Source organism: Alligator mississippiensis, chromosome 4 (assembly GCF_030867095.1).
Source record: "Alligator mississippiensis isolate rAllMis1 chromosome 4, rAllMis1, whole genome shotgun sequence".
Taxonomy (NCBI): Eukaryota; Metazoa; Chordata; order Crocodylia; family Alligatoridae; genus Alligator; species Alligator mississippiensis.
Genome location: NC_081827.1, coordinates 70,046,407 through 70,068,537, shown reverse-complemented (window position 1 = coordinate 70,068,537; position 22,131 = coordinate 70,046,407). Strand labels below are relative to the sequence as shown.

The window sequence follows — 22,131 nt, the reverse complement described above, 5'->3', positions numbered from 1 at the left end:
ATCCACCAACCTCTGGCAAAGACAGGATTAAATGACACATTTTGTACGAGTTGATTTCCATCACTACTAAATTCTTCATCCAAGGTCAAGAGAAAAAACAAGGGTGCCCCAAATCCCTCACTCTACTAGGTGCAAAGCAAACTCTTAACTTTTCTGAGACCTTCAGGACAGAAAATATTTGACATGTGCAGACCCAAGGGCCAATGGGTGCAAACCCCCCTGCCCCAATCTGCCCCCCCCCCCCCATGCCTTGCGACACTTACCCAGCTGGGGTAGTGGGGAGAGCAAGGGACAAAGGTGCAGCTTGTCGGGGGGGGGGGGCACAGCTCCCACCCCTGCTCTCCACTTGTTTGGATGTAGCACAGTGGTGGCTCTGTCCCATAGCCCCTGCTGCCCACCCAGTGTGCAGCATGGTGCAGCCCTAGCCTCGTCCACCATGTGCAGATCTGGGGGCACACACCCCACTGTGCTCTCCCAGAGAAGTCGTGGGAGCAGTGGCAGGAGCCGCCAGACAAACAGCTCCTGGACTAGTGGCATGCAGCAGCAGGACCCGCACCCCTCCACTGTGCTCCCAAGATGAGCTGCGCCTTTGTCCCATGCCTCCCGCCTCGGCAGGGCAGCAGTTGCCCTAGCCCCTGTCCCAGGCCCAGCCCCAATCCCTCATTTGCTGTGGGCATATTGATCTGCCCCGTGACACCCCTTTCCTCCCCCTCTCCTTCCACTACAGCAGACTACCAGCTGGATGCGACTGTATGAAGCGCTGTAAAGGAACCAATCACTCAGTTATAACATTGTTCCTATGGGAAAACTGGTTCCAAGTTATGATGTTTCAACTTAAGACACGGTTTTCAGGAACCAATTGCATGATAAGTCTGAGGACTGCCTGTAATAACAAGCTGTTCCCTCACATAAGAACTTGTATTAGGCTAATGTCTGACAAGGAACACATGTATTCTTTTGTAAGGAAGCTGGTCACTGGCTAAGCCAAAAAGAAATTTCCTCTGCTGCATAGTTATGTTCAGGGTGAGATGCTCTGCCTTCTTCTAAAGTATCCAGCATTGGCCTTTATCAGAGACAAGACCAACCTCAATAGATCATTGATCTATACCAGCAAGAATAGGCTGTTCCTGCTGTGGTATCTTGAATTTTGTTTTATTTTGAGAAGCAATAGTAAGCTAAAGGGAAACATGTTATACTTACACACACACACACACACACACACACACACACACACACACACACACACCCCAGGGGTTTAAAATAGTGAAGGGAAAAAATTCCAGCACGATGCATCTTTCTTACTGAAAGAGCCAGATCAGGTTAATGTATTCTTTTTTCCCTGAAAGTATGCTGAATTCTGAGAACTTTTTCCTACCCTTTTTCAACAAGTTGTTTACTTGAACCTGAGAGAGGTCAGCAAAACTTCTGTCACTCTCCCTAGCAATCTGCTTCTACATCACACTGGAAAATTACAGCATTTCCAACCAGCTAATCCAACTCTGCCTCCCCATTGCTAAAGACAATCTGTTCTTAAAGAGACAGTGTGGCTGAGGATTCTTCAGCAATAGTTGTAGACTGGAAAATTATCTAATGTTTTTATCATATGGAAAATATTCTGCCATAGGATCCTTCAGTACAGAATGACAATATCATCATTATTTTAAATCTTAATTCATCCTGTACCAGAAACATTTCAATAATAGTACAAGGACAGGTTCTGCTGCTCATGGTGAATAGTATAGTACTCTGAAATGAGTCCCATTCATCGTTTGCTATGGCATAATATAACGGACTATGTTAAAGCACAATATTCAATATGGTTAAGAGTGGCAGAAACAGACACTTAAAGAGCATCAGTAATTACTGACGCTTGTGCCAATTTATCACATCACTGTCAAACTGAAAATTGTCACTGCATAAATACTGCTAAACATTTGCCTTTGCAGCAAATGTAGAGATTTTAAGGCAGGGGCAGGCAATTATTTCGGGTGGAGAGCCACTTACCCGAGTTTTGGCAAGCCATCAAGGGCTGCAAGGGTAGCTCCGCCCCTTGACAGGTGCCCCACCCCATGGTGAGAATCTTGGACTGGATGTCCCACCCCCTAACCCCTGAACTTTGCCATCAGAAGTTCTGCCCCTTACTGTGTCCCCCCCCCCCCCCCCCAAGTACTCTTTTCAGCAAGGGTTTACCATCTCAGAACCAGAAAAATATCAAATTATATTCTAAAAATCAAATATCTACTACAACATTCATTAATTTGATTTCAAAAAATATATTGTTCTGATTTACATGTGTTTGTGTAGTATACACAAAGATTATTGTATAATAGTTTAAAATTAAGTCATACGCTTGTATATTGTTGGAGGAGGTGTGGGAGGGTATAGGTTTATGCTGCATGGGTATGTGGGCTGTGGGGGAGGGTGTAGGTGTGTATGTGGGGGTCTGTGGGGGATGGATAGGTGTGGATGGGGTGTATGTGGGGTGAGGGAGCATGTAGATGTGTGGAGTGCGGGTGGGTAGGGGGTTTGTGGGAGGTTGTGAGTATGTAGGGGAGGGTGGCTGGCACGTGTGGAGTGGGAAGGTTTGCTCATAGCCTCCTGTGGCAGGCAGGCAGGCAGGCAGGGCCCCCCCCCCAGCACTCCTCCGAACCCGGGCTCCAAGCTCCTGCCCCTGGGACACCAACGGGGCCCTGTGCTGCCCCTTGCCACCACGTCCCCCCGTCTGCCCTTCCGCCACTTCTCTGTCCCCACCCCCAGCTTGCCACTCTGGCACCACATCCCAGATGTATGGTGGAGACATCAGGATGCAGCAGGAGCTGGACTGGCTTTGCAGGCACCACATGGAGCCAGCCAAGGATCTCAGAGGCCAGGTTGGCTCCTGCTGCATCCTGTGGCCCGGCACTACAGCTGGGAACCACAAGGTGCCAGAGCAACTGGCAGGGTGGTGGAGGGGAGAGGCAGCAGTAGCGGGCAAATGGCTGCAGCAAGCAAGGAGGAGTGGTAGTGAGTGAGCATGCTGAGCTCAGCAACAGCTTGGTGGGAGCATGGGGTTCACACAGTTTTCTGGGGCCAGCACCAGGGGGCCAAGAGTGGGGTGGCAGGAGCACCAGCCAACAGGGCTCTATGGAGCCAGACCGGGCTGCACCAGCAGGCAGAGGAGGGATCTGGCCCAGCTCTAGAGCCTCTGCTGGCCCAGGCCCCACGCTTCTGCCACCCTGCTCTGGGCCCCACCAACCCTGGCCCCAGCACACCAATGTGTGCCCCATACTCCCACCCAGGTGTCACTGCACTCAGCGCACCTGCTCGCTGCCCCTTTCACAGCTTCCCTGCCTATGGCTGCTGCCGCTCCTCTCCACCCCGCACTGGCTGCTCCAGCACTACGTGGCTCCTGGCTGCAGACTGGGACCACATCAACCAGCTCAGCCTGATCCTCAGTGCTGGTTCGCTGCCTCCCCCCCACCTTCTTATCTGTATTTCCCTCCAGCGTAGGCAGGCAGGAACAATCCCAGGGTCCCAAGCTAGAACTCTCTGCTCAGCACGGGGCTTCTGGCTGGGGGTGGGGGAGGCAGAGCTAGCTGGGCCTTGCTTCTGCAGCCTCTTGATCCTGCTGACGGCTTCCCCTGGGTCCTACTGCCCCTGTCTTTTGTCATCTTTGACAGGCAGCCAAGGGCAGATGAATATTAATTTTCTAATTTTTTTAGGGGCCCTATGAGCCAGATAAAATGGCCTGGTGGGCTGGATTCAGCCCATAGGCCGTATTTTGCCCACCCCTGTTTTAAGGCCAGAGGTAACCATTGTATGATCCTCTAGTCTGACTTCCTGTTAACAGAAGGCAGAGAAATTCACCCAGTAATTTCTATAGCAAGCCCTTAACTTCCGAGTGTACTACAGTACCTTTTAGAAAGATCTCCAGTCTTGAGTCAAAGACTACAAATAATGGGGGTTACATCACATCCCTAGGTAAAATGACACAATAGTTTGGCACCCTCATAGTCAGTCTGAATATGTCTGGCTTCAGCTTCCATCCATTGGATCTCTTCTTACCTTGATGTGCTAAACAGCTGTTTCCACAAGTTTGTACCTGTCAAGTGTAAGTCACCTGTTAACCTTTTGGATAAACTATCTAACTTGACTTTCTTCAGTCCTTTATCATAAGACATATTTTCCAAAACTCAGGTGATAGTTGCAGATCTTCTGAAAATCCTTTTTAATATTTGGAATTGGAGACAGCAGGGGCTAGATCTAGTAGCATAACAATCTAGTAGTGGGCGACCAGGGAACCAGCCCCAGGTACCTGCTCTGTGGGGCTGCAAAAATGACAGCCACCACTGTTCCTTGCCCAACTGCCCCTGCTGCTGCCCCAGCTCTTATTGCCACCCAGGGCTTAGACCTCGGCTGCTATGTCTCTGGCTAGATCTGAACTGACTTCACAATGCCTAGTCACCCTTGTAAAGATGCATTCCATTTTTTCCCCCAATAGCTCAGTGGTTACAGCACTCATACTGGAAGTGGGAGATCATCATTTAATTCCATCCTGTTCTGCCTGTGGTAATTTTCATTTGTTTCGTGCATATCCTGCATAAACACTCGAACCACCAGGCCACAGGCACTTACATGGAAGAGGTGGTGCACACAGTTCCTCCTGTTGAGATGGTTCCATTTGCATGTAATGAATAAACATTAATTAAATTAGAAGAGGGAGGAGGAGAGTCAGAGTGAGTCTATAACCACTATCAACCAAACATCTGTTCTCATAAAAAATGATGGTAACTTTGTTTAACAAGTCCTATTTCCCATAAGACCATGCTAATTAACACTAATTATACTACCAGCCTTTGATTCTTTACTGATTGCATCCATACCAGCCTCTTCATGATTTGGCCAGGGATCAGAATCAGGCCAATTGACCTATTCTTACCTGAATCATCCTATTTACCTCTTTGAAATATTGGTACAATATTAGCTTTTTTCTAGCCCCCTAGAACTTCTCCAACATTCCAAGTATTGTTAAAATAAATAAATAAATAAAAATCAGTATTTCTGGTTTAGAGAGCTCTTCAGTCAATTCTTTTAATACTCTTTGATACATATTTTACACATTTTAAAATGTCTAATGGTAAAAGTTGCTGCTTAACTTCACACTTAGTTATTGAGGGAACAGAAAGTACTTCCCTATTACAGCAATAAAAATAACAGTTGAGTACTACTCTATAGGTTCTTTTACCTTATCCTTCATGAATGATTGTAGCAATCCAAGACAGATAAGGTTCTTTGGGTGAATCTGATCTCTTTTATTAGACCAACTAAATAGTTAGAGATATTTGATTTTGGTAATGCCTACAAGCTCAGCCTCTGGCTTTTTTACTTTTCATTACATCCAGGAAGAGCACACATCAACTGCAGAAACTTCCTTAGCCTGAAGAAGGGTTTTTGAACCCAAAGCTTGCTTAAATATTGTTCTCCAACTATTTAGTTGGTCTAATAAAAGAGATCAGATTTACCCAAAGAAGCTTGTCTGCCTATATCTTTAGACCAACACGGCTACAACCTACACCCCTGTAGCAATCCAAAGCTTCCAGAGATAAGAATAATAGCTCCCAATGTTAATGCCCCTTAGAGAGTCTCAAAGAGAATGTTAAATTGTTCATTAATATAAATATCTTGACTTTTAAAATAATGACTGTTAGAACCTGAATATTAGAAAGAACGCTTTTTCCTATGTGAAAATGGATACAGAGCTGAATACAGACATTCAAAAAGTCCAAGGTAGATATGCTATAAGTATACTGCTTTACTCAGAGCACTTTAGATTAGGTCAGGACTGAGCAGAACACATGGGCACTGTTCAGTGTGGGGCTCAAAGCCTGCCTGCAATGGCTGAGGCCAGCAGGCTGGCGTCGCTCCTGCATGCTTCCCAGGAGGTTGCTGGACCGTGTCAAGCCCAGCTGAGCAGCTGGCCACCGGGTCCCTCTCCCCAGCCCTGCTCTGCCCCCATACCAGAGGCTCCATTCTCCCCAGCCCTGACCTGTCCCCATACTACAGGCTTCATTTCCCCACCTGCAGCCAGGATCTACAGCTCAGGGCTGTGTTGCTTTTTGCCACACCAGGAACTGTGGCTGGGGAGGGGTTGGGGGAAATGGAGCCTCTCTGCTGAGTAGGCCTGGATCAGCTCCCACTAAGACCCATGCCCACAAACTTCTTGGCGTTCTGTGCAGCAGGGAGTTTTGGTTACCCCACCCCCACCCAGCAGCACAGGGAGTAGACAGAGCCTTTTCTGTCTCCTCTCTGTGACAGTTTGGGGGCAAGGCTGGTGCTCTCCTGGAGCAGATAACCACTGGCTGAGGCTAGGAAGACACCCAGCAAGGGGCTCCTAGGATTTTGGCAAATGTGACCTGCCTTAACTCAGGATGGGATATAGTTAGATAAAGCGCTGTAACCTAAAGCGCTTTAGTCTGATACCACATCCATTCAGGGTTAACTTCAAATGCGATCCACCATTTCTAAAGCATTTGATGTGCTATGATCATCTGTTTGGTTACAGCTTTAGAGCACTTTCTGTGCACTTAACGAGCAACAAGTGTAACTTCTGTACAGGCCCTGTGTGACTAGAAAGCAGAATTGATTATTGACTGGAGCTCTATTGCTTTTTATAAGCAATTCAAACTGTGCTCTCCTAGATAATGACTTCAGAGATCCTCTCCTGTGAATTGTATCTGAAACTCACTCCAAAAATAGGTTTTCTTGTATGCTAATGTCTCAAGTCCAACGTTATTGAAAACTCTTGCTGTTGCTCTAGGGCAACAAGTATGGCCAACATAAAATCTAAGGCACATTCAAATGCTGTAGTAAATATATTGTGCAGTAAGAGCATTATTTTTAGATTATTAAAGGTGGCAGCAACACTGCACCCTATTTTGTTATTAAATGGCAGAACTATCCAAAAGTGCTGTTTCTTACATTGACATTGTACTTTGTTACCTTACTCAAGGATACCATAATCTTTTCCTGATTACACTCAATATCTGCAGCACATCTCATGTCCTCCTTCTCAAGAGAAAGCGTGTCTTGGATTTCTGTATCTGTAAATTACTGAAGGTGCAATTAGCACTCAGAAAAAAGAGAATGTGTCAAAATATCTTGTTCAACAAATCTATTTCCATCTGTAACAGGGAGACTTCTCAGGGCCGATCTACCATTGGCCCACCCACCTGTTTCTGGGCCAACCGCCCGCCTTCTCTCCTTCCATGCCTTGATGATTTATAATTAGGATATTAATTAGGTGGGAAGCTGCCCATTTCTTGCCCCGATGCCAGGGGGCACTATCTGTGGCTCTGTTCCTCCCCTACACTGCAGCCCAAGCCTCACAGATGGCATCCACAGATGTTAACCTCACTGGTCCCACACTGGGCCCCAGAATCCTCAAATCCAGACCCCTACAAAATCCCTCCACTCAGGCAGCCTATTCTGCCCTCATTCTGCACTGCCTAGCTCCCTGAACTGTTTCCCCTTTTGGGTATGGTTCCCCCAGGACCTTTGGCCACACAGGCCCTGGCCTCACCTCAAAGGCCAGTTGGAAACCCCTGGCCCTCAGCTCTGGGTGTCCCTCACGGTGGGCCCTTGGGCCTTTTGCCCCTTCCAGTCCTGGCCCCAGCATTGACCAGTCAAGGGTTTTCAAGTCAGGTCTATGAGTCTCTAGCCCCCTCTCTAGCTTGGGTCCACCTTCTTGGCCCAGCTATGTGTTAACCCACTCGGTTGTGGGAGCTGGGGTTAAGGTGCCCTGACCCGCCTTTCACCAGGGTGGTAACTGGTCTGGTATTTCCTGGGGGTTCCCACACCACTGAGAGCCCCACCAGGCCACCCACTCCTGGCAGGGTACACTTTTACATCATGCCCAGGACCAGGAGCCTCCAAACCATCCCCTACAGCTCCTGCCCTTACCTCTAGCATGTTGCATATAGCCTTGCAGCCAGGCGATGGTTCTGCCTTGCCTGCCAGCAGTGAACTGCTCTCTTTATATAGGCAGCCAGAAGTCTAAAATGGCCGTTGCAATCAAGCACCTTCTGGCTGCTTGGCTCAGACCTTAAAGTGGCAGGCACCAACATCTTGTGCTCTGTCATAGCATCTTATCCACTTACTTTACTTACAAAACCAATTGAATATGTTCTCATATATTTTCTATGTTGTGCTGTTTCATGCATCATTAGCAAAATTAGACTTGGTATCCTGATTGCAAAATCTGTATTACATGGGAGAGATCAGAGAGAACACAGCTTGATCTTCAAACATGCAGCACTTAAAGTCTGAAATACTATCTCTTTAATTTCCACTGAGAAGATTTGATGTGGGAAACCCTGAGAACCAATAAGCTCCATTTTCCCCGATGCTTCTGTGCTTTAAGATGTGCCAAACTGACATTTTTATATATAAATTTACACAACGTACTATAATTACATCACTGTTATAGTGCAGTCCGTAGCTCATGGCTAACTCTTACACTGCCTTGTTAGATATAAGAATCCACCAGCTATTAGAATCCATTTCAGGGACAGAGTCAGCAAACCAAATGATGCATTGTGAGGTAGGAAAGAAACACCCAGGGAAGGGAAAGGAGGATCAAGGTGTAGCATGTGCTTACCTGCAGTGGCCCCATCAACATAGCCAAACTGCTCAAAAAGAGTCTTTTTTTCCCCTGGTGCTTCTGTCGGAGTGGGGAGAGGAGCCCAAGAACCAGGCTAAAGAGGAACTTGGAGCAGACCGGGGAAAAGAAAAGGACTGGGACTCCAGGACACTGGGAGGAAAAAACAGAACCAGAAGTGTCCACCCTGGAGCAGAGAGAGGAGAATTCACTGAGCAGGGAAGGAGAAAAGGCAAGCTCCAGCAGTCCTAAGGCAGGCTGCAAGGTTGCAGCTGATCAGGACATCGCTGTGAAGGTTGCAATGCAGGAGCCCTGATCCTGAGCTTCGGCAGCTCAGCCGGCAGGGAATAAATCAAAGAGCATGGTTGAAGCTCTGATTTAAACAACAATGGTAAACCAAGAATTGCCTCTTCAGTTTCTTCCTTCTTTTGACTGAACCTGGTGAGGGCAACTTGCTGCAGAGAGCAGAACTGTGATAACACTTTGTTGCCTGAGTAGTGGCTATCAGGCTGTGTAGCCCAGGGACATTACGTCAAAGGTCAGAACGGAGTTCTTATGAAGAGGTTAACAAAAATCATGCCTGTTTTGTTTCAAGTAGAAGACAAGAATCTATTGGGGTGAAACCCCATTAACAAACAATTATTCATGTTACCTACCTGGTGGAATGGGAGAGGGTATAGGGGAAGGTGGAGCCCTCATTGTACTAAGGTAAATCCTAGGATCATCCTCGCAGAAAAACCTCCCTCCTAGACATCCCTTTTCTTATTATCAAGTCATGGTAGGTGAGATTATGGGCGCAAGGTCCCCTGCGAAGGAGGACATCCCAGGGATCTTCAGCTGAATGGGTGCATAATACAGACTACCTTCATACAGAAAACCTATAGAAGACGAATATGAACTATTACAACAGAATTATAACTCTAATTATTGACATACTATGACTGCACTATAACCTCTATTAATAATTGACATGCATTTACAACTGGCTCTTATGTTTGAGACCAAATTACCATCTCTGTATAGGGTTTGATTTAATGAGACTTGCTTTAATCCAAATTAATACAATACAATACATATCCCAAAGCTCTCATGCAGCACCCCAAGCAGGAGTCCCAAACCAACAAGCCATACAAAGCAAACTAGGAAACTCCATTGCTCCCCAAACACCTTGAAACTGCTCTTACTGAATAATCTCATCAGTACCAAATTAGTTCCCACATGGGACTGCCTCCTTGAAATGGTTCTGAAACCTGGAATTAAACTCCTTCTACTTCAGCTCTAGGATGTTCCACCTTTACACAGCAAAACCCATTACAGAAATATACTGGGAAATTAGTAATGTGTTACCTTAAATGATGTCATTATCTTCATGGGTGAATTTAGGATTTTGAAAAGGGGAGTGGAGATGGTGTAATGCATAATCAAATATAACACAACACATTTTTCTCCAGAAACTAAGAAGAAACTGGAGGCTTTGCTAATATGCCAAGGGGCTAGGGCTATATTATTCAGTTTAAGATCAAAGCATTCATTTGTTATATCATGTACTGTGAATAAAAAATACAACAAACTAGGCAAAAATAAGTTAAAGCTGTTGTTTCATTAGTCTTGTAGTCTTTAGAATCAAATGTTCATCTCTTTCAGATTCATAAAACAAAACTTAGTCTTCTTGAGCAGCTTGACAGTGCATCCAGGATTGCACTGAAAGCTATTTCTGCACCCAAGTTAATGTTCATGTGAGTTAACAGTTCTACATCTAAGTTAATGTTTTTAGCTATAGTTAAAAGCAGTCTGCAGGGTGGTGAAAAAGGAGCTAGATTACCAGGAGCAACTAACAAATAACAGAACTGCAAAAGAAAGGACAGCTTGATTAGAACATCAATACCATTTAAAAGGGGATAGGGGCATTAACACCTGTGTAATGAATAGTTTAGAAGGAAGCCGGTAGTTTACAATCATCAATGAAGTCAACTAATTCTCTCACTGCTGCCTGAATAGAAATGCTGTTGCAGGCCCAGGAAGCTGGTTTTAAACTCTGGGTGAACCAGGAAATAAAGTTGGGGGACCAACTGCATCACTGTATTCCCCCAGGATCCAACCCTGACTATCATGTACATAAAAAGAATATGGTAAAAGATCACTCAAGCCACTTCACATCTCTATTTTCCTTCCCACCCTTTGTTTATCTGTCTGTTGTTTTGGCCCTGAACCTGAAAACAGTTATCCGCCTGCTTCCTGACTTTAACAAGGCTGCTTTAGGAGCAAGGTTAAGCAGGTGAATAAGTATAAGATTGCAGCCTATGCACTAACACACCACCTAGCATAATAGGGCCCTGTGACCTATAAGCACTGCTATAAAATAACAACTAATAGTATGAGATCAACGTCAGTTTTTTTAGATTGTCCAAAAGATTATTTTAGCTGCTGTGCTTTGCACAGACTGGATGAAAATCAAGGAGCTCACAATAACACAGGTGAGAGAGAACTCGGGCACAAAAGAAATGGACATAACCAAGGAGCCAATCATTTCCTTCATGTCTAGGGTTTTCTAAGAGACTTTAGCATACAGGCACTTTCTCACTAAGCTCACCTTCTGGCTCACAGGCAGCAGAACAATGCAGGGATGCTGAGGTTTCATTGAACACAATACTAAATACATTTTAAAAACACAGTTCTGTTAGCATTAGGCTGTTTAGAAAACGATTATTTCCTCAGACTGAAATTTGGGATTAGATCTCATGTGACAGTGGGGCAGTTTATTTCCTACAGAAATCAGAGCCAGGAACTAGGATGATTTTTTCCAGGCCATTAACGCAGCAGGGAGAAGAGGATGGAAAAGACCTGGAGAAGCCATTTTTCCTAATGCAGAGACTGACCTGCAGCCTAGGAGGCCTTGCACAAAGGTCCCTGGCCTTCGCACCACCTCTTCAGCCAGCTGCTTCCACTTCAGCTTTAAACATAGCATCATTCCTGCAGAGCTGAGTTGCTAGAAAAACTCCCCTAGCTCCAACTCCATCTTCCCCAAAATCCTCTTGTAATAGTCAAACAGAAAGTTTCACAGGACACAGGGAAGGCTGTATGAAAGATAATAGCACCCTGGCTCAGAAGTAAGTGGGGCAGGCTGCCATGCAAAGGTTGCCTTCCTTCTGCAGGTCTAGGGAACATGGTTCAGTCTGTTGTCTCTGTAGCTGTGGGATTTCTGAGCATAATTCTTCATCCATCTCTTAGGACTCCTTAATAAGTCTGAAGGAAACAAGAAATAACATCTAGTACAGAAGCATTTTAGTTGCAGTAAATGCCTTCCCCACTAAACTTGGTTTATTAATTATACTTTTATTGATTGCTGCCCATTCACTGTATTGAAGCTCTAGTGCAACAGAAAGTCCTGTGTCCCCAGTCACTTTTTAATAAGCTGCAAGTCACCATAACAAGCCATTATTGTTGAGTAGGGATAATCTTTTTACTGGCATTATTTCAGTCCTCATTGCCTAAAAATAGAGTACTAAATCAGAGAGTGGTCTGTGAAATGGTGAGCCTTGTACATCTGCAATACTTCAGAAGTAACAGCAGTGTGTGAGAAAACAAGCTATTTTTAGACTATTGTATCAGAGAGGTCTGTAACAGTCCATATAACCACAGAATTTTATGTAGGAAAATTGGAGGATTGTGGGCTTAACTCCAAGACAGTCAGGTGGGTGAGAAACTGGATGCAGGATAGGACTCAGAGAGTCATAGTGAATGGATCTGTATCATCCTGGAGAGAAGTGGGCAGCGGTGTCCCGCAGGGGTCAGTGCTTGGTCCAGTACTTTTCAACAACTTTATTAACTATTTGGATGTGGGCGTGACAAGCTCACTGGCCAAGTTTGTGGATGACACCAAGTTATGAGGAAGCATGGCCATGCTTGAAGATAGGCTGCAGATACAGGTGGACCTAGACAGGCTGGGAAGTTGGGCGGAACAGAGCTCTTGTGAAGAGGTTGACAAGAATCACGCCTGTTCTGTTTTAAGCAGAAAACAAGAATCTTGGGAGCAAGGCGTCTATTACTGCAATTAAATTTAGTTCTAAACCTGCCCCCTCAGCCAATCAGGAGGTGTGGGAGGGGGGGGCAGGGCCTCCATGATCTAGGAGCAAAAATGGTGGCCCCCACCTTGATTGGTCCATAATGTTAACAATACAGGCCTGCAATTTAAACCGGGTCCTAACTTTAAGTATAGTTCACAATAGTTTTGTACTAAGATTACTCTCTCACATCGCAATATGTCCAGAGCTGCATGGAAATTAATGTTCAATAAAAATGTATTTCAGAACAAGAACTTCACAATTGTAAGTTAATTGCACCCTGTCACACACAGCAAATCAACTCTTTTCCTTTTATAAGCAGGTTTCATGACAGCAGATGAAAAAAAATTATTTGACAAGCTGGCGTCTCCCCATCTTAAATACTGGGTTCCATTTATCTGGTTCGGAAATCTGGCAGTTAAGGCACGAAAAGAAGGTAGAATCAGAGACAGTGTGGACCTGCAGACCCTGATGAATGTGAGTAGAAAAATCCTATACAAAATTATACTTAAATAACTATATAGTGTTTGTCCAGGTCTATAATTTAATCCCTGCACTATCCCCAAACATGAGTGTCATCAGCTGTGGGACTAGCAGTGGATGGTACACTTCTGCAGCTGGGCGTCTCTCAGTTAATGGGGCTCCCAGCCACATGGGAGCACTGGGCCTCATGTTCAATAGCGTGATAATCAGCAGTAGCAAAATTATTACACATTTTTGTGGAATTACTTTGTGGCTTATTGCTTCTTTTATCATGCCATTACTTGATTGAATTTGTGGCTGGATCACAACTTAAGGTATTATTAACTAGTTAATCACACCCTAAGTGTAATGTGTAGATGTGGCCTGAGTATACAACCAAGCACTGTAAGTCCCATGTATAACTTTCAAATATCTTGATGAGTTCTTGGATTTATTTATAAATAAATTTATATTCTACACACACAGACCAATGTTCTACTTTATAGACTTTCATTTATGTGAAATAAATGTACCAAAAGCATTCTATCAAGTGTCATAATTATGAATTGTCATGTGTATTGTTTTGTTTCCTATTTAGGAAATGAATAGATACCGGTCTTGGTGTAGCCTTTTGTTTGGTTATGACTGGGTTGGAATTCCACTGGTCTATACACAGGTACTGAGCTATTACCATTTCCAAATTTTGGAGCAAGATTTGCAGAAATGGAAGCTTGAGGCGCCTACATTCATATTAGGTACCCTGACAAAGGGTCTGAGTCTCAGAGATACTGAGTATTCAGCAGTTCCCTTCTTGGGCTTGGGCTTTTGGATGACCATACATTTTAGGTGATATTTGACTTGAAGATACTAGGAAGCTTTTCTGGTATGATAAGGTGGATTATAAATTAAATTTTTGAGTTCCTCCTGGACTCAGTCCCTGGCTACCAATAGAACATGCTGCCATTTTGTTGGATAAAACCTACAGATTTTAGAACAATATTATGTTAGGCACCCAGATCCCTTTAGGAATGTGGTGCCTTGTATATACATATTTTTTGCTCTGTGATTTCAATGGAGATTTTGTTCATTTTAGGTCGTCACTCTTGCTGTCTATACCTTCTTCTTTGCATGCCTGATAGGACGTCAATTTTTGGATCCCGACCAAGGATATAATGGGCATGAGTTAGATCTTTACATTCCAGTCTTTACATTGTTACAGTTCTTCTTCTATGCAGGATGGCTCAAGGTAAACTATATTTGTTAGCTACAATAACAATATTTGTTTTCGGTTGCCTTTCCACGCGCATGATCAGAGGGCAAGAGAATAGGCCTTATGATGAGAGGCTGAGAGCCATGGGACTCTTCAGCCTGGAAAAGTGCAGGCTCAGAGGAGACTTAGTGGCTCCTATAAGTATATAAGGGGTGTACATCAGGATCTGGGGGAGCACTGTTCACCAGAGCACCCCATGGGATGACAAGGTCCAATGGTCACAAACTCCTCCAAGACCATTTTAGGCTGGATGTAAGGAAAAACTGCTTTACTGTCCGAGCCCTCAAGGCCTGGAATAGATTCCCTCTGTAGGTGGTGCAGGCACCTGCTCTGGACTCTTTTAAGACACATTTGGATGCCTATCTTGCTTGGATCCTTTGGCCCTAACTGACTTCCTGCCCCTGGGGGAGGGGGCTGGACTCGATCTTCCACGGTCCCTTTCAGCCCTAATGTCTAGGAAATCTATGACATCTATAAAAGATGTAAAAAGTGAAATCTTACCAAATGAGCTCAAGTCAAGGGACAAGATTAATTTTACCTGCTGTGAATTCTTTAAAATGTAATGCAGTTATACCAAGGATGAATTTATTTCACGGGGTCTGAGCTACAGGAAGAGCCAAAAATAATCAATCATTACATTTTAAATCTACCCAAGGCTACATTCTAAGAAAAGGTCATAGAATCATAGAAAAGTAGGGCTGGAAGAACCACAGGAAGTTATCTAGTCGAACCTTCTGCTCAAAGTCAGGTCAGGAACCTGAAAGATATAAGAAGCAGAGGACTAACAGTTCCCAGTGGAATAGTATTTTTTCAGCATCAGGGCCCTCGATTTGGACTGTAAACTGCCAGAAGAGGATAGAAAATTAGACCATAACTCTCATCCTTTTCCAGTTTCACTCCCAAATGGGGAGATAGGGTTGCAGAGTCAGAGTGGGTGGAGGGGGTCTAAAAATTATTAAAATCCAAATGAAATTACCCAGTTTTCAATGCTTATTAAAAAGTGACAGCTAATATTGACAACAGTCATGCACATCAAATAGCACATTAAAGAGAGAAGAGTGAAAAAGAAATTGAAAGCTTGTCTTATGCTCATTGATTTTTATCTTAATTGGTCAGTTAACATATCCTCATTAAGCCGGCAATTAGGTAATTAAGCAATCTACTCCACATTGGTTCTTTCCTCTGTGAATAATATCACACTACATGAATTAAAAAGAAAAGGACAGTAGTACTATGACAAGAATTATCGAAAACAGGCTAGTTTAAGGCTTACAATTGGCAGGTAGCTACATGTGGAATTCCTGCTGATGCCTGTAAGAGCCATAGACATGGACCGCTGGCAGGAATCAAGCTTTTTAGTTTTCTTTGACTTTTAGTCATGCAGGTTGGCACTTCCTTGTGCGTAAAGGTCAGAAGGGCTGCAAAATACAGAAAGCCAGCTGTAATCACCATGTTGTACTTGGCTATAAATTGAATTGTTCTATAAATCAGAGCAGATTCACTCCAGTTGCTTATAATTCCTAGCAAAGCACATGGAACCAAGCCAAGCCAGGTACTAGGCTGTTCTGTGCATCAGGCTGCAATGTAATAATATTGAATATAAAGAAAAATATTGAAACTAATATTATGAACCCATTCAATGAAACCCTGAAAATCAAGAGTTAAGCCTGACACTCTCCTTGCTCAGGCCTTTGTGAAAAAATGGTCAAACAGTAGGAGTAATGTTGTTGCTATCAATGTATACCACAAGATTAGTATTATTTTAAATGTAATGCCTGGGGTGGTGTTTAGTCATGCTGTTTGCTTAAAAATAATTTTAAAGCTTTTAAAACCATTGCAGCAAGCGGAGAGATCCTATCACACAGCACTGCCACAGCATCTGAACAGGGAGTGTTACAATCGCAAATTTTAGTCTTGTTTGTTGCAGAGTCCACAAGACCCTGGATACAGGATTGTAAAAAGGGACCAATAGCCCATACATTCAACTTCCTGTGCAGTTCAAATGTGCACATGGCTGAATGGTTTTTGGCTGTTGGTCTGATTTGTCACATGTACTGAATAGAGAACAAGGGTTCCCATAACATGAGACACTGCTAATCCCTCTTCTCAGATGTTCTGGATTAATTTATAATCCTTTTAAGTGTGATAGCCAGAAAGTCAGTACTTTGTTTTCCTACATTGCATTTGTCTTCAGAGAGCATAGGCAGGTATTTCATGCCAGTGGGAGGTCAGCCAGTCAAAAGGCCACTGTTGAGGTTTTCCCTGCCACTGCCCTATGCTGGCCTTTCAGCTTTTGTTAGACATAATTTCTAGCGCACTCTCATGTTAGTAGGCTGTGATCTAGACATGTCTGAAGCAGTGGCTTCACTTGGTAGTAGTAGTTTGTTCACAGGTTTATTTCTACCCAAACAGTTACATAATTATACTTGGAATATTAATGCAGCGTACCAGGGAAAGGAGTGTCAGAGCCATCTAGCTTTCTCCTTTTCCCTCCTGCTCCCTCTCTGCGTTTTTAAGTGTGTTATGGGGTAAGTGTATCATCTTCCACGTTCTGATAAAGAGCTAGTTAATGAGATACAACTAGAGCTTTTCTGTGGATACTGAATGGTACAATGTAGAAAAAAAAATTAAATGTGACATTACTATTCTTAATTATTCCTATTTTGAGAGCATCTAAAAATTAGAGCCTCACTAAGCAGTATCTATGCAAACACTTAGGCCATTTGTAGATGACACTTTAAAGAGGGTTTAAAGCAGGTTAAATGTCTTTTGCATCACTTTAAGGGCATTGCTGCTTGCACGAGTTTAAATATTTGGCACTGTAGCACATTCAGCGGCGTAATATGCCTTAAATGACTTTGGGATGCAGCAAATGACTTTGGGATGCTGCAAACTAAAACACCTCTGCGGAGTTTTAGTTTTCTACCTTACAGCCACAGAGGGAATCATCGGGCTCTGTGTGGCTCAGGGGGTCTGCAGGCAGACCGTGCAAGCAGCCGAGCAGCAGCCCAGGAAGGCAGGCTCCACAGAAGGGGAAAAAAAAATGTGGCAAGCCTGATCTCCCCCCGGAACCTGCCTGCCTGAGCTGTGTGGGAGCCTGGTACTTTCTTCCGTGGCTGTGGTACCCCCCGGAACTGCCCAAGCCAGGTGCCTGTGGGTGGGTGCTGCCTGGGGAGAGGCTGCCACTGCCATGGAGGGATGTACCAGTCCCTCCCCCACCCCCGGCAGCTCAGGGACTGCTCTGCTTACCAGACACAGGGGTTTAATTTGCCCTAAATTGAAGCAGTGTTTTTAAAAAACCACCACTTCAATTTAGGGCAAAGTAAACCCCCACGTCATCTACAAATGGCCTTACCCAAAGATAGTCTCTGTTTAGCCAAGGATAGTCTTTTTTCCCTGAAAAGCATTAAATCTAAGGCCTCACCCCAGCAATTTATAATGCCCCTGCAGTCTTCCACAGCCATTCAGGACCCCAGTGGCTTTGTGTGAGCCCAATAATTCAGCCACAAGTTGTAAATCTCAGAATTTGGGCCTAAATAGACAAAACAAAATATGGGAGAAAAGGAGTATTTTTGTATCTCCCTTTTAGAAATGGGGAATGAAGAAACAGAAAAAATATCACTTGCCTAAAGTCATACACCATGTCTGTGGCAGTGACTAGAAGTGAGTCTAAATCTCCTATGTTCCAGGTCAGTGCCATAACTAAAAGATTTCTCTCCATCGTTACCACATATTGCTGAAACACAGATTTGTAGGGAGACTGAGACATTTTTCTATTCAAGTCAAGTGAACAAGATATAGGAGAGTGATAAAGACAACTGGAGAGCATCCTAGTTCACTTATGACACCTCATCCCCCTAAAAGAATGACCCCAGTTGCTTTCACATCCCCAGAAGTTCCCCATAGGAAGAAGTTCCCCCTTTTGAAATACCAGAGTCTCCATCTTAGAAATTGTAGCACAAACACAATATAGGTCATTCCTGTGAAATTCTTTTCAAAGTTTATATGAAAAATTCCCCTGGCAAAGGCAGTTTGGGTTGCTATAATGCCTCCCCAAAAGGGATTGTCTGAATAGGTTTTTCAAGTTAAAAACAGATGTATGAACAGATGCCCCTTTCTTTAAAAGAAAGCCCTGTGGCTCTCTGTTGATCCCTCTTGTTGTGAAGGAAGAGAGCTCTGTACAGAGAGCATCTCTGTAACAGGTCGCCCTCCCCAGTGCCATCTTTTGCCTGTTATCCGCGACCTATGAGGGGCGCCCTTGAAGTCCCCTTAAGGTTTCTCATGTCCCGCTTTCTACTCATCTGCCATGTCTTGATGGAAATATTATACAGATGTTCTTGTAAGCAGGAGACTGCCTATTGTATTTTGTATGTTGGGGTTCTCCGCCACCAGGGGCCTTGACCCTGTCTTTCTCTAGCTAGGATTCCCCATCTAAACCCACCAGATAGGGTTTGACTCCAAGGCTCCTTGGTCTTGCGGCTCGTGGCCCTCCTTTTTGCCCCCAATCTGGAGCCCAGCCTCTCTGGCCCAGAGGCCCATCCTCTGGCCCTGCAGCCAGGGGACTGTAAGTTCAAAGCCAGGCAGCGGCCCCAAACCTCCACTGTCCCAGTCCAAAACACACAGCTGCACCCCAGGTGCACTCTGGCCTTTTATGACTGTGCCCTCTGGTGCCAAGGCCCATGCACCCCAAATAGTGTGCCCTCTCTGGTGCTGGGGCCTGTGCACCCCAAATACTGTGCCCTCTCTGGTGCTGGGGTCCCCACGCTGTAGTGAGCCCCCCACAATGAGGCCTCCTCCTTCCCCAATACCCTCACCCAAACCACCAGTTGTTAATCAATCAAAAATTATAAACAATATATCCATGGGCTATAACCACCTCCAAAAAGTATAATTAAAGAAGGCAACATGCCAGCTTACATTTTCTCAGGGGTTTGTGCTTCTGCTCCCCACCGTCTGCTACGGTCCTTCTCCTGGGGCTGCCGCAGCTTCTCTGAGAGTCCTCAGTAGTTCTCCTCCTGCAGCAGCTGGGCCACTCACCAAGCCTCTCCATGGAGCTCTTATATGCACTCCTTCCCCTTTGGCTGCTAGCCCCTACTGCCGCCCAGCCCAGGTTTTTTATAGTTCTGGCCTGCCCACTTCCGGTCACCTGACTAGCTGGCCAGGCTCAGCTTTTATCTTCCACCTTACCAGCACGCTGTGCCCAGGAAGTTTTGGTCTTAAAGGGGCCAACCTGCCTTCTGGTAACAGGGCTAGGGTTCCCTGTTACAGTCTCCCAGCAAACCATTCCAGAAACCTGAACCACAGTCCTAGCTGTTTTCTGACTACAAGGGCCTGGCCTAATAAAGAGGGGCTGGCAGGGAGCACTCCCTTGCTTTTGTGGCCTACCCTACTTCTGGAATATCAGACCCTCACCAGAGAGAACTGCCTGGCTTTTCCACAGATTTCACGCTCAGGAGCTTGGGGAATAAGCAGGAGGAACTCATCCTCCTGCTCAATGCAAATAATTATGATGTCATAGGGATAACAGAGACCTGGTGGGACTCCACCCATGACTGGACCACGGGTATAGATGGCTATACCCTGTACAGGAGGGATTGTGTAGAGAAAAGGGGCGGGGGTGTAGCTCTCTATGTTAAGGAAAGCTACACGTCCCTGCAAGCCGATATTGGTGACCAGGGTGGACGGCTGGAGACCCTCTGGGTTAAAATCTGTGGGGAACACGGCACAGGGGACACAATGGTGGGAGTCTACTACAGACCTCCCACCCAAAGTCCTGAGCTTGACCAGGAGTTTGCCCGGGAACTGGCTGAGGCCGCATGCTCCAGGACCATGGTTGTCATGGGTGACTTCAATTACCCGGACATCTTGTGGGAGGATCGCTCAGCAAAATCTGAGCGGTCGCAAAGCTTCCTCTCGTGTGTGGATGACCTCTACCTGACTCAAGAAGTCTATGGGCCAACGAGAGGCAAAGTGCTGCTCGACCTGGTACTGGCTACTGGGGATGACCTAGTCGGTGACCTAGTGATCAACGGGAAGCTGGGTGACAGCGACCACGAGCTGATCACCTTCACCATCTGCCGAAAAGCTGGCAAGTCAGTCAGCAACACGGAAGTCCTTGACTTCAGGAAAGCCGACTCTGACAAGCTCAGGCTTGTCAGTGAGGCCCTAAGGGACCATGACCACGGGGAGAGGGGAGTTCAAGAAGAGTGGTTGCTCCTCAAGGAAGCGATCCTCAATGCACAAACTAAGTCTATTCCATCTCGGAAGAAAGGCAGCAAGAGGGCACAGCAGCCCCCCTGGCTCTCTAGGGACCTAGCAGACCTCCTGAGGCTAAAAAGAAAGGCCTACAAAGGATGGAGGATGGGAGTCACCTCCAAGGAGGATTATTCTGCACTGGTCTGGTCCTGTAGGGAGCATACCAGGAAAGCCAAGGCTGCAACTCAACTCCAACTAGCTTTGAGCATCAAGGACAATAAAAAGTCCTTTTTCAGATATGCAGGGAGCCGGAGGAAAAGCAGGGGCAACGCTGGACCCCTGCTGAACCAGATGGGGCAACTGACAACAGACGCCCGGGAAAAAGCCAACCTATTAAATAGGTACTTTGCGTTGGTCTTTCATCAGTCCCATGGGACGCCCATGCCCGCTACGGGACAGGGAAGTCCGGGTGAGGGTGATCCCCTGCCCTCCATTGATGCTGACTTCGTGAAGGAACATCTTGAGAAGCTGGATACCTTCAAGTCAGCCGGCCCTGACAATCTTCACCCCAGGGTACTCAAGGAGCTGGCGAGCATCATAGCCCAGCCTCTAGCACGGATCTTTGAAAACTCTTGGTGCTCTGGTGTAGTGCCCGAAGACTGGAAGAAGGCCAATATGGTGCCTATCTTCAAGAAAGGGAGGAAAGTGGATCCGGCTAACTATAGGCCCATCAGCCTGACTTCTATCCCGGGGAAGATCTTAGAAAAGTTTATTAAAGAGGCCATCCTTAATGGACTGGCCGACGCCAACATCTTAAGGGATAGCCAGCATGGGTTTGTTGTGGGTAGGTCTTGCTTGACCAATCTCATTTCCTTCTATGACCAGGTGACCTATCACCTGGACAATGGAGAAGAGATTGATGTCATATATCTTGACTTCAAAAAAGCCTTCAATCTGGTTTCCCATGATCACCTCTTGGAGAAACTGGCCAATTGTCGCCTTGGGTCCTCCACGATCCACTGGCTGGAAAATTGGCTCCGGGGTCGGACCCAGAGGGTAGTAATTGATGGAAGTCACTCATCGTGGTGTCCTGTGACCAGTGGGGTCCCCCAAGGCTCTGTCCTTGGACCCATACTGTTCAACATCTTCATTAATGATGTGGACACTGGAGTCAGAAGCGGACTGACCAAGTTTGCCGATGACACTAAACTTTGGGGCAAAGCATCCACACCAGAAGACAGACGAGTGATCCAGGCTGACCTGGACAGGCTCAGCAAGCAGGCAGACGAGAATCTGATGGTGTTCAACGCCGATAAATGCAAGGTTCTCCACCTTGGGAAGAAAAACCCGCAGCATCCTTATAGGCTCGGCAGTGCTATGTTGGCTAGCACCATGGAAGAAAGAGCCTTGGGGGTCATCATTGACCACAAGATGAACATGAGCCTGCAGTGCGATGCTGCGGCTAGTAAAGCGACCAAAACGCTGGCTTGCGTCCATAGATGCTTCTC

General features: G+C 45.6%; 1 protein-coding gene and 1 long non-coding RNA gene across 2 annotated transcripts in view; one reads left to right on the top strand and one right to left on the bottom strand.

Moving 5' to 3' along the window:
• Positions 1-22,131, top strand: part of BEST3 (bestrophin 3) — a 38,325-nt gene that overhangs the window by 8,543 nt on the left and 7,651 nt on the right. The window contains exons 5-7 of the mRNA XM_006275051.4: positions 13,019-13,173; positions 13,757-13,834; positions 14,252-14,404. Of these exons, the coding sequence (XP_006275113.1) occupies positions 13,019-13,173; positions 13,757-13,834; positions 14,252-14,404 (386 nt within the window). The remainder of the gene's footprint in view (positions 1-13,018; positions 13,174-13,756; positions 13,835-14,251; positions 14,405-22,131) is intronic.
• LOC109284614 (uncharacterized) lies at positions 10,217-20,449 on the bottom strand. The gene is made up of 3 exons (XR_009461610.1): positions 19,346-20,449; positions 15,702-15,846; positions 10,217-11,878 (listed from the first exon to the last, which is right to left on the bottom strand). It is a non-coding gene; the product is annotated as an uncharacterized LOC109284614 (long non-coding RNA).